We start from the raw sequence: 12241 nt of genomic DNA, 5'->3' as shown, positions 1-12241 counted from the left end.
AAAAATATTTTCCAACCCCTAAACCCTTCAGTCTTGGGGGTATATATAGCCCCAAGGTAGGGTTTAGGGGTAGTTACCTCTAAATCTGGGCCGTTGGATGTCTGGGACCAGAGGACGCCTGGCTTGGGTGGATTGTTTACACGTGTCCAGGGGAGGACCACCTCCAGAGTGTCCAAACGGCCTCTGACACGCGCAGTGCTTGTCTGGTGCGCTGGTTGTTCATAGCTGTCATAGTCACGTGCCCACGTACCTTCGCTTGGCGGGTTGCGGGATGTGCATGTGCTTGACGGGACCTCCCTCACTGTGGTTTTAGCCCTGATCCGGACCCGGGTATGCAGGCGGATCCGGATCCGGGAAGTAGGATAGGCCCGGGCCTGGGCTCCTATGTTTGATTGGCCTGGGAGAGGGGGGTCTTAGCATGTTGGTTGAGCCTTCCTCCATTTAGTCCAAGTTGAAGCATACCCGGGTCTGCTATGCCCTATCAGTGACCAGCTTTCTCAAATTTTGATTTTTCTTCTTTTACAATCACACATCATCTTAATCAATAAAACAACTAGGGAAAGAAAGAAAGTGGAACAGATAATGCAAACGATCAGAGCAAGACCTGGTGAATGGGATAGGACGACATATATACCCGCTATAAAGGTCAAAATCATCGCAATAACAGAAAGAATATTGAGCACTGTTGATGCAAAATCGAATTTCGAAACTTGGTGGGGATCATCATACAACGATGAAATGAAGTAGATAAATAGAGAAGTTATTGATAGCGCAAGAGCTGATGCATCTGATACCATAAATACTTCGAAAGCTTTTTTCTTTGAAAGAAGTACCGGTCCTTCCTCGGGTTCTCCACTTTGGTGGTATCCACCCGGCATGGTAAATCCTACCGTAAAAGTAACCGTGGTGATAAGTGCGGTAACTATTATCTGCGTAGTGGTTCTTTCCCGGTATGGTTTAATTTTTTCTTTCCACTGTTGAAGCTCTTCTTCCACAATATCAGTCATGTATGCCCCGAATTTTAGGTCTTTCAACAACCGTTTAGTTGTGTCCCCTGGATTATCAGGAGTACTCCATCGCCCTCTAACATATATCCGCCAAAATTGCCTAGTAGCTGGGGCGTCATCAAGTAATTTTTTAATTTTCGCCTATAAACCAAGGTTGACGAAACAATTAGATCAAACTTTTGAAATACCTTATACGTAGAATCTGATATTAAAAAAACCTTATCACTTTCTTATAAAGGATATGGAGTATGGCAAGACCTAGGCCACAGATTGCTGCAAAAAGTATTTGGTATATGTGTAATTAGTTATAGTATATCATACTAACATAATTTAGTTTTTCCTGTTCAGATAATAACAAACAAAAAAAAGAATTAGTACATGTTTATTTCAATTAAATGTCAAGTTAATTATAATAAGGATTTTTCTAGTGTGCCGATGCAGAAAAAATGACAAAAATAGCCGATTTTTGAAAAAATTTAACAAAAATAGCTATTCTGAAAAAAGTGGTCAATTTTGGCTGATTGAATACTCCACTGTCAGTTGGGTATCCCAATTTGTATAAGATACTCCACTGGTAGTTGGGTATTTCATATATGGGATACTGCACTGCCAGTTGGGTATCTTATATAAAGTGGATACTCCACTGACAGTTGGGTATCCCATTAGCTAAAGTTGACCAACTTTTCAGAAATTGGTTATTTTTGTCTATTTTGTGTAAAAATAGGCTAAATTTGTCCTTCACCCGCTCATGGACACATGCTAAGAATCTGTGATTGATAAGGTGTCCACAAAATATTGGTGGATAGCTCATTAATAATGATGAAACCCTGCATGCACAAAGATCTCCACCAATAAATTTTTTACAAATCATCAATCACACTTTCTTAGCATGTGAGCATAAACACACACTAGACAAACCGTTATAACAAATACATGTAAAAGTACCTAGTATCAAGAAAATTAGGTTAAGTACCTGATCGGCCTCGACTTCTTCCTGAGAATATAACATATCTGATGGTGTCTGGCCTTGTTTGTTTCTTGCCATCATATCAACTGAATTGTGTTTGATGAGCTCAGGGACAAAGAAACCTTTAGCAGCCAGTAGATGGAGAGGCGTATTACTGTCTTCATCCTGACCATTTAGAATCTTGTATATAAGACTTCTTGGACAATGTGCTAGAATGGTCTTTATCATATCTTTTTTGCTTCGTTCCACCGCTATGTGTAGTACATTTTTATCCTTCTGATCAGTGTATACACTTAATGTAGCTGGCAATAAATTCATCAGTAATACTGCTGTAGAAATATATCCTTTGCGGACTGCAAGAGTTAGGGGAGATTCTTCGGATTTATAGGTGTATTTGTAACTAATATCTCTTTGGACACTCACGATAGCCTCAATTATTTCATCAAACTTATTAAACGCCGCATAGTGAAGTGCTGTCCAGGATGTAGGATCTTCGAAAGCAGCAAGATGTTTGTCATATTCAAAGAGATCATGAACAAGTTCTGGAACATGGCAAAAAAGTAAGTTATGCCGAGTCGTGTAAATTAGTCACTCTGTGCAAAACTACTCTCTCTAAGTCTCAAACTGTGAACTGCAAAATATTTTATGACAGGAAATGTGAACAAGTATCGCGTACCTTTTTTGCCCTCTTTAATAGCTTCAGTTAAAAGTACATAACATGAATGATCATCGTCTCCAGCTTCGTATTTTTCACAGAGTATCTCAAAGATATCCTTGTACCCTTCTCTGGATGCTGTTGAGATTACAGACTTGAGATCACTATATTTAATACTATATGGATCTTCATATTCAGGACTTTCTTTTAAAATCAACTTAACCAAGTCCAGGTTATTTGTCATCACTGCTAAACTTATGATAGTTTCATTTTGGTTGTCAGTTCTAATAAATAAACCTCTGTAATAGTTATCTCGCCTATCGGCTGAGAGTGATGAACGTTTAGCCGAATCCATGAGTACCATAACTATATCTTTGTCGGTAGTTCCTGATGCAGTTGAATGCAGGTGTTAATACAAAGGAAACAAATCAAGAAGGAAAAATGAGTGTCAGTTATTGGTACATAATTATATATAGAGTAGTGCTAGGTGTACAGAATTTTGTACAAAAAAATTGTGCAGAATGACATGGCAATTGATGTGGGGTGTTTTAATTGGGCTTGTTGATGTGAATACGGGGGCCTATTCCAATTAAAACACACAACATGTCATTATGTATAAAATTTTGTACACAATTCTCTACACCAAACATTTTCCTTATATATATTCGTGCGTACCTTGATGGAATTTACGACATTTTCCTTATATATATTCGTGCGTACCTTGATGGAATTTACGAATAGCAAGATGCAGAGCAGTTGTCCCTTGAGGGCCATCTAAGGATGGTGCTGTGCAAATTTTGCAGATCAACTTGACTATATCATAGTGCCCTCTTTCAACCGCAGCGTACATCGGGGTTTCACCTTGCTGATTTTGAATATGTCGGTCATTTCGATCTGCATTTACCAACAGCTCAACAGTAGCCACATCATCTTCGCATACAGCATAGTGCAAGGCAGTGTTGCCAAAAGAGTTTGCTTGCCTCAAAAAATCTTCAACACGACTTGGTGAATTACCAGAATCATCGGTAGTAGCTGGAGAAGGCCAAATACGTCTGGCTGCATCGATGAGGATCCCGACCACTTCAGTGTGTCCCCAGATTGCTGCAAGGTAAAGTGGAGTATTTTCATATTTATCCAGCTTGACCAAAAGGTTTTCATCAGCAAACTCCGTCACCATGAATTTCACTCTTTCTGCATTTCCATATATGCATGCATCATGAAGGATAGTTCTATCATACGGCCCGCTGACATGATCGGCTATCATTGCCATTTGCTTTTTGGCATCAGTATCTCCGGCAATGGCAGCGCTAAACAAAGCATCTATATCCATGGTCATATATGTTTCCATATACTTAATTAATGGACTTGAGATGGATCAGTTATTCAACATTCCTCATCTTTATATACTATACAAAACCAAATGTCACCCGTACGTACCTTCCTGTCTGGAATACACTCTTCGTCTTAAATTAATAAACAATGGGCACCTAGAAGAACTAGGCATATCAATCTCATATGGCCGTCTCAAACTATATTTTCACATGATTCAACTGGGGTGTAAATTAAAGAAAACTTGTTAAATTAAACAAATATAATCCAACAACCATTCCTGACCCGGACTAAAAATATTATATTTTTAATTCTTTTTCTTTCCGGTCATTTTTAGCATCATTCTTTCCAAAAATACTTGAATGGTTGGCACCGCGAAATATCAACTTCATTAATTCAATAAAAAAATGTAAAATAGAAATGTATTAAAAAAATGATATTAATACACCGATCATATTTGGACCACAAATGTTTGCACCTTAGTTTATGGGATGACAACTCATTTAACACCCCAACAACATCTCTCAACTCAAATAAAGTGCTACCAACTGTCAAGCCACGTCATGTCACATGACGTTTGCACCCTTCTTAACACTTTGCATTGGAGTTGCTCTTAGAGCTCACGAATAATTTAAACTTTTGGGTATATATATTGGTGAGCATTTATAAGTTAGTTATAATGAAAAAAGATACTCTCTCTGTCTCAACTTTTTTTTACATTTTTTTTTGAGATATCCCATCCAATTCTTTACATTTCAAAACTTATCAAAAATAATCAATGGGTCCCATCACTTTTCCTTCCTTTTCATACTACTTTTACTCCACTATCTCCATTTTATACATTAAAAATCAACGGGTCCCACCACTTTACCACTTTTCTTTCTTTTTTTTACTACTTTATACATATTTCTTAACCTCCGTGCTCAAACCAAACGTAAAAAATTGGCCGGGACGGAGGGAGTATAAATTTTTCAGTTTATAAAATAAACGAGTTCTATGTCACCTGGCATAATATACGTCAAGGAAGTAAAACTAGTAAAATGTTTCTTCTGGGTAGCTAATAGTCGGTTTGGAAAACTTGATTTCATTTAAAATTATGGATTTGATCAAATAAGTTATTTGGGAATTTGGATTTCATTTGAAATTCAGTACATTCAAATATTAGTATAAATATGAGAATTTGAAATGACAACTCAAATCCTCATTTGAAATCCATCATTTGAAATGAAATCCAAGTTTTCAAACGCCCTCTAACATTATTCTTCTCATGAATAAACTCTCACCGGTCCAAAATTTATTAAAGAAAACTTGAGACGGAGAAAAACAGTTAAAACTTTCTTTCATTCAACAATTGATGCACATAAATGACAAAGTTATTTTATTTTAAGCATAAACTTTTTACGCGGATCCAGATATCCTAAATATAATGTCGATACGTATATTTTCCACAGACGGTACACCTGTAATTACATTGAAAAACATGTATCCAAATTCCATGCTACCTAACAACTTACATTAAAATGCTGAAGATCAAATCAAAAAGCATGGAATGTACCTTATACAGTAATATATAAAGACAAGGAACGTTGAATACTCTCTCCGCCCACCCTCCGTCCCACTCGTATGTATACATTTAATTTGACACGAATACTAAAAAAATTGAATATTATAAGAAAAATAGAAAAAATTAGACAAAGTGGTGAGATTTTAAAGTTAATGTAGTGAAATAAAGTAGGGGTTGTTGTAAATTTTATATTATAAATTTTTTACTATTTTTAAAAATTTTAAAATATATAAAATTGAATGAATATGCCAAAAAAATATATAGAAATGAAGGATGGGAGGAAATAACTTACAGCAGCAAGTTCTGACTACGTCATAGCTTACGTTATGAATTGAACACATTGTGCCGTATTCGCATGTAAAATAGTTGTGCTAAAATAATTATAATCGATTGGTGTTAATTTGTATTATATCTTTTTCACATCGATTAATGAAAACTTGTGACTACGGATTTTTTCTTTAAAAAAATCTACCTTCAAATTAAACATTATTAAATATAAATACATAAATGCACATAGTATTACTGATGTGCAATTTTATAATCAATTTAAAATTTTGGCCCAAAATAAAACAAATAATAAACCCTAGAAACTAAGCTAATTACAGAATTGAAGTAGTGAAATAACTTGAAGTAGACGACGTTATGTTGAGGATTAAGGCATATAGCTGGAATGCTGCAAGCCTGCAACCACCCTCCCTCTCTCCGTCTCCCCATCCCTCTCACTCTCTCTCTCAGTCGTCACACATACTGTGTGAAAGAGTGAAAACTGTGTAAAATTTTACTCTGTTCTTTCGCTAATTATTGTGTTGACGGAGAAATTTGGTAACAACAAAATTCGAGGTTTGTAGCCGGAAATAAGATTTGTGAAGGTGGTTTTTCGTCAGAAAACGTGAACAGTGTTTTGTGGTTATGATTAATGGTGGCTGAGATTGTTTAGAGTTAGTGGTGCCTCCTTTGCGCTCTCAACTTCTGACTTATTACAATTTGTCTACGTATCCGTATTTATAGGGAATCAAGCCAACGTAATTTTTGGGGAACAAAAAACCTAATGGGCTTAGATTTCTCATCCTGAGGCCCAGTAGGAAACCTACTGGAAATCGTCTTCTACTAGTTTTCGGAATGTCCGCTGATAAGGCCCAACCACAAAGGCACAAGGCTCGTCCGTGGCTTCGAGACTTCATGGATAAGGCAATTCCCCGTCCGAGGATAACCCTCTGCAACCAGTTATTTCTTCAGTCCACAAACGCAGGTATAGCCGTGGTTCACCCCATATGTTAAACGCATCTTTGGCCCCTGGATAAGGAGCCCCTACCAGATTGTAGGACAAGTGATCCCAAACTTTCGGGTGCAAAGTGCAGGTCACTCTGAAGTCTCCCAACGAGGACACCCGTTGACTACAAAGACAGAGCTCCCAAAGCACACACTAGTGTTCACCTCATATCCCCAATGAGGACACTTATTGACTACAGGGGAGGCCTTTTGTCCAAGCATGCCCCCGGAGGTCTCTGACCACGGACACCGCCTTCCTGTGGTTGCATTACAGAAAATAGTTCTTCAATAGAGTACCTGCAGCAAATATGTTAGTAATAATATTCTTCTCCGTTCTTGAAGCATCCAAAAAATAATATCCTCAATAGACTTTTCCATTTGTTTTGGCAGCTTGAAGATGAGGGTGCGTCCTCTCTTTCCCCTTTTCATCCATTTAAAGATTTCTGCACCAATTTAGGGATCTACTCTCCTCCAACTACCCCTTTCAAACCAGATTTTCCAGACGCTCACATGACTCCAGAATTTTCTGAACATGAGGCGCGCCTTATCCAAGAATTTAAAGAAAACAAATTCTTGACAGACTTTTCAAGTGATTCTTCTTTGGATGACCTTCCTTTGGCTCAGAGAAAAGGAAAGAAAAAACTAATTTCCGAGGAGAGGTCACCAGCACCAGAGAACTTGATGACTGGCTTGAGGACTTGAAGGTGTTGAGATTGGTGTGAGCGTAGGGGCTGAGCTGTCCTCAGTAAAATATAAATCTAACTCCCAAAACTTATCTGTCCAATCATTTCAGAGCGCGCCTTGTCCGCCACAGTATGAGGACGTGCTTGAAAAAAATCCCCCCTCTCTGCGCAATGAAATGATTTTTTTCATCATTTCAGTTCTCCAATTCACCTGAATCTTTTCCCATCCCATTCGTACATTGGGAGGTTTCTGACATCGAGGTTGATTTTAACTGGAGAAAGTATGATAAATATACAGAAACTGTGAAGAAATGCTTTAGGAAAGAATAAGGGAAGCTGTTTTGTGTGGGACTTTCATCCAGTTGTTCAGATGAGCAGCTGGATTGGTTAATGAAATTCTACGACATGGGGGGAATGTGGGCGCACCCTCTATGCATGATGCACCCCCATTTTTTTAATTATGAAAAAAACTTCAGGATTCCCAGGATGGTCACTAGCCCAAAGCTAGTTTCTCTGGGCGTGGGCGCGCCCTTACATCCCTACCTTAGGGAAATGATTGAATTATATGATCTAGCACCTCTCCAACTGTCACCAAACAGCTACAAACTTGTACTAACCTTATTCATTCTTTATATGGATTTGAACTTTCCTCAACCACCTATGGACGAGGTGAGCTACTTTTTTAGTCATCAGAAATCTGATCACGGCTACTATTACTTGGTGGTCAACAAGCAACACAACAAAAAAGGATTCTCTTCAGGAAAGGTCAGCCACGAGAAGGGGTGGAAAGAGAATTTCTTCTACTTATATGATGTACCAAGAATCAGGATTCAGTTTAACACTGAACCAAGTAAGGGCGCACCCTAACTTTTCATTTATTCTTTATTTTGTTCTTTTCTTCATTTACACAATTATCTTTTTCGTTCTACAGATAAACCTTTTGTACGCAAACTCGAGGGTGCGCCTAAAGCTCGCGCAGAGGATTTATTAAAGGTCGCAGCAGAGAAATGAAACTTGAAAATGTTGGTAAAAAGATCCAACTTGATGCGAGTTGGGATTCTTTCTGACTTAGTTGGGACAAAATGTAGATACATAAGATTTAGGAAGGGTAACCCAATCTTTCGTATTATAAACATTAATAGTGATGAGGATATAGAAGAAGAAGCTGAAGGATTTGAAGATAGCACCATTCAAAACCCATCTTCTGTAGGTTTGAGACTTTATTATCATGGCGCCCCCTATAGAATGAAAAACCCTCGTGACCTTTAACTTAGCCAATTAATTAGCTTATACTGCATCTTTGTACGGCATTTTACATTATTATCTTTTATAATAATTGTGTCGCTTACTTTTACATGTTATATGTCATGGCGCACCCTATATGCTTAGGGTGTATGCTTTTTATTTTATTACTAGATAAAATTGCATCATAATTGCCTTAATTTTCTCATGCCTGTTTTTCATTCTATAAGGGCGCGCCCTATAAACAAGGCGCGCTTATTTGTTAATCATATTAACTAATTCGATTGACATTTATGCAGATATGGCCCCTTCAAGAATCTCCAAATATTTCGGGGGGCGCCCTGACGACAAGCTCAAAGCACAAGTTCAAAAGAAGGACGCATAGAAGACTCAGACTCCTATTCCTGCTCCCATACCTATTTCTCAACCAACTCCTGTACTAAAATGAACAGTGGTGGACCTGACTGAAGGTCAAGGCGCGCCCAAAATACCTAGAACATATGGCGTGCCTTCTGATGCTGAATCCTTGACACTCAACTACCTTGGCCCTTTGGGATCTGTCTATGTCACAGATGAGGAAGTCAAGAAGTGGAAAACTATGAACTTGGAAGAGTCAACCAAGGCTTCAATCAAGGCTTCTTTCCAGCTGATGTTTTACTCCACTCAAGCTGTGGACAAGTTGTTGGAGGAAAGGGCGCGCCTAGAGAGGCTGCAAGAGGACAACAACATCCTCTAGAACAATCTTAAAGACAAAGATCTCCTTCACTCTAAAGATATTAAGGAAAAAGACTCTCAAATCTCTTTCTTAAAGGGCGAGCTTGAAAATCAAGGTTCCCAACTCAAGAAGGCTAATGAGACAGATGACAATCTTCATAACGAGCTTGCTGAAATGAAATTAAGGGGTGAGTATCTTGAGGAGCAGCAGAAAAATGGATGGCTTGATGAAAAAAAAGAGATTACTGATGAGGCGTTTTCTCGTGGTTTTCACCACTATCGAGTTGGATTCGTGGCAAATGACCCTGAATACTCCTTTGAAAAGTTTGGTGAAGAAACCGTTGTTGAGATGCTAGAGTTTAAGCAGGAATATGGTGATGAAATTAAGTAAAAGAGAATAAAGCGTGGCTTGGAGGAGGATGATGGCACGCTCACTAGTGAAAATGTTCAAGGAAAGGACGCGCCTGATGTTGACCCTTTTGTTCCTCTTCAGGTTATTCCTCCTGGCGGAGACACTCAAGGTGCGCCCTAAGCTTGCTTTCTTTAACCTTGTCAATTGACTGCTCTAATACTTGAGGTGCCAACCCTCTTTTGATGCTGTAAAAATTGTAAGAGTAAATTACTTTTTTTGCTACCTTGGTAGATTCTTTCTATGTATGTTTCCTTTTTACAATTTATCCTTGCTTATTAAACGATTGCTCTTTAGACATATTTTTCTTTAAAATGCCTTAAAAATTTCTAAATATATAAACACTTTGGGAGCCTTCATCATTAGGGCGTGCCTTTGAAAATAGTTATGAATTGGTGTTGGCTATCATTTGCCAAATATTCTGTACAAGATATCTTTATTTGGGTGCCTCTGATAATTGGGCGCGTCCTTAAGGATTATTTTTCAAATTTAAGAAACATCAACACTGCTAAACCTTTAGGACACGCTCTTATGATCTTCTTAGGGTGCTTCTTCTTGGCTTATATTTTCAAAGGATGAACTTCTATATTTATTCTAACAAGTTCTATATCCATCCATTTCTTGGCCACGAGTATGAAACCATTTTAGGGCGCGCATAAACGTTTTAAGTCTGCAGATATTTTAGGTGCATCTACCATTAGAGCACATTCTTGAAAATACTTATGAACTTTTTTCAATTATTTAGATCTCACAAAATCTTCCAACTTAACTATATTAGGGCGTTGCTAAGAGTCAACTTGTTTATTTGTAATTCTGTTTGTAGATTAAATAATTTTTGTAATTTAATCTTTGTTAGGGCGCTTCTACAATCAAGGCGCGCCCTATATGGAAATTCTTATGAACATATCGAAATAATATAGGCGTGCTCTAAAAAGTATTAGGACGCGTCCTATTAGTTATGCAGTTGGATAATTTTTCTTCAATTTTATTCATAATGCGCTCTAGTGCGGAAATTGCGTCAGTCTCATGGCTACTATGCTCTGTGGGAAAATTATTTAAAAAAATTTATCCTTCAGCTAGTTCCAAAGGTACGTAGTTACATGTACAACCCTCCTAGGCTAGGAGGAATTTATTTGCTACTAGTCTATTACATAAAATCAACCATAAAACTAATGGGCCGGAGCCACGCCCTACTGATAATACTTTCGCAAATGTTCTGCATTCCAGGTTCGAGGAATGAGCTTGCCATCCAAATCTTCCAAATGATAAGTACTTTCTAAAGTATAGCTTTGACCTTGTACGATCCTTCCCAATTAGCTCCAAGCACTCCATGTTGAGCTATCTTTGTATTTGGCATGACTTTTCTCAAAGCAAGATCACCAACTTTGTATGGTACAGACTTCACCTTTTTGTTGAAATACCTAGCAATCTTCTGTTGGTAAGCCGCAAGCTCTAACTAAGAATTTATTCTAGCCTCATCCAACTAATCCAAATATAGCCTTTGATTGACCTCTGCATCTCTTTCAACAAAAAAATCTCTTCGCAATGATCCAGCTTCTACCTTCACAGGAATCATAGCTTCGTACCCGTAAGTTAACGTGAAAAGGGATTTGCCAGTAGTTGACCTCGGAGGTGTTATAAGGCCAAAGAACCATCGGTCGCTGTTCTGGACAATCACCTTTATTTTCTTCAAACTTGGCCTTCAAAGTATGTTTAATATTCTTCTTTATGGCTTCAGTCTGGTCATTACTCTGTGGGTGATAGACCGCAACAAAGTCTTTTTTGATGTGCAAATCTTCGCAAAGTTTTTTTTAACTTTTTTCTATCAAACTTTTTTTCATTATCAGATATGAGCTTGTATGAAATCCCGAATCTACAGACTATGAAATTGAAAATGAAATCCTTGATTTTCTTTATCGTTATCTTTTCCAAAGGCATAGCTTTTGCCCATTTGGTAAGGTAATCAACGACCACAACAGCGTATTTGACACCCCCTTTTGCTTTTGGGAATTCTCCGATGAGATCGATTCCCCACATGGCGATGGGCCAAGGACTTACCATTGAAGTCAACGATGTTGCAGGGGCAATAGAATAGTTGGCAAACCGCTAACAACGATCACATGCTTTAAAAATTCTAAAGGCATCCTCTTTCATTGATGGCAAATAATATCCATGTCTAAGGACCTTCAATGCCAACAAATCACCCCTTGAGTGGTTTCCACAAATACCTTTATGCACCTTTCTAAGAATATAATTCCCTTCCTCGAGATCTACACGATGTAGGAGTGGTTGACTAAATCCTCTTTTATATAAAATGTCATCATACTCCACATATTTTGCAGCTTGATAACGAAGGCACCGAGCCTGGAATTTATCTTCTGGCAAAGTTCCCATACGAATAT

At 38.0% G+C, this 12241-nt stretch overlaps 2 protein-coding genes across 2 annotated transcripts; both read right to left on the bottom strand.

Moving 5' to 3' along the window:
• Positions 1-3: 3 nt before the first annotated feature.
• On the bottom strand, positions 4-3972 carry LOC141677622 (protein ACCELERATED CELL DEATH 6-like). Its single transcript, XM_074483630.1, has 4 exons — positions 3350-3972; positions 2651-3016; positions 1981-2516; positions 4-1148 (listed from the first exon to the last, which is right to left on the bottom strand). Exons 1-4 carry the CDS (start codon positions 3963-3965, stop codon positions 498-500), a joined length of 2169 nt encoding a protein of 722 aa, XP_074339731.1. The 5' UTR covers positions 3966-3972; the 3' UTR covers positions 4-497.
• Positions 3973-11115: 7143 nt separating this feature from the next.
• Positions 11116-12233, bottom strand: LOC141715495 (uncharacterized). Its single transcript, XM_074518739.1, has 4 exons — positions 12024-12233; positions 11656-11945; positions 11350-11539; positions 11116-11295 (listed from the first exon to the last, which is right to left on the bottom strand). Exons 1-4 carry the CDS (start codon positions 12231-12233, stop codon positions 11116-11118), a joined length of 870 nt encoding a protein of 289 aa, XP_074374840.1.
• Positions 12234-12241: the final 8 nt, after the last annotated feature.

This window comes from Apium graveolens, chromosome 1 (genome assembly GCF_009905375.1).
Source record: "Apium graveolens cultivar Ventura chromosome 1, ASM990537v1, whole genome shotgun sequence".
Lineage (NCBI taxonomy): Eukaryota > Viridiplantae > Streptophyta > Magnoliopsida > Apiales > Apiaceae > Apium > Apium graveolens.
Note: the sequence above shows the minus strand (reverse complement) of the source record. Positions and strands in the feature narration are given on the sequence as shown.

Bases quoted from the DNA above. Each gene is read 5' to 3' on its own strand.
- LOC141677622 (XM_074483630.1), bottom strand. From the start codon at position 3,965: ATGACCATGGATATAGATGCTTTGTTTAGCGCTGCCATTGCCGGAGAT. The intron at 2,517-2,650 runs GTACGCGATACT...GCCATGTTCCAG, and splicing joins TATTAAAGAGGGCAAAAAAG to AACTTGTTCATGATCTCTTT. The intron at 1,149-1,980 runs GTACTTAACCTA...CTTGGTTTATAG, and splicing joins AAGAAGTCGAGGCCGATCAG to GCGAAAATTAAAAAATTACT.
- LOC141715495 (XM_074518739.1), bottom strand. From the start codon at position 12,233: ATGGGAACTTTGCCAGAAGATAAATTCCAGGCTCGGTGCCTTCGTTAT. The intron at 11,540-11,655 runs GTTAAAAAAAAC...CATACTTTGAAG, and splicing joins AAAAAGTTTGATAGAAAAAA to GCCAAGTTTGAAGAAAATAA. The intron at 11,296-11,349 runs GTCAATCAAAGG...ATAAATTCTTAG, and splicing joins TTGTTGAAAGAGATGCAGAG to TTAGAGCTTGCGGCTTACCA.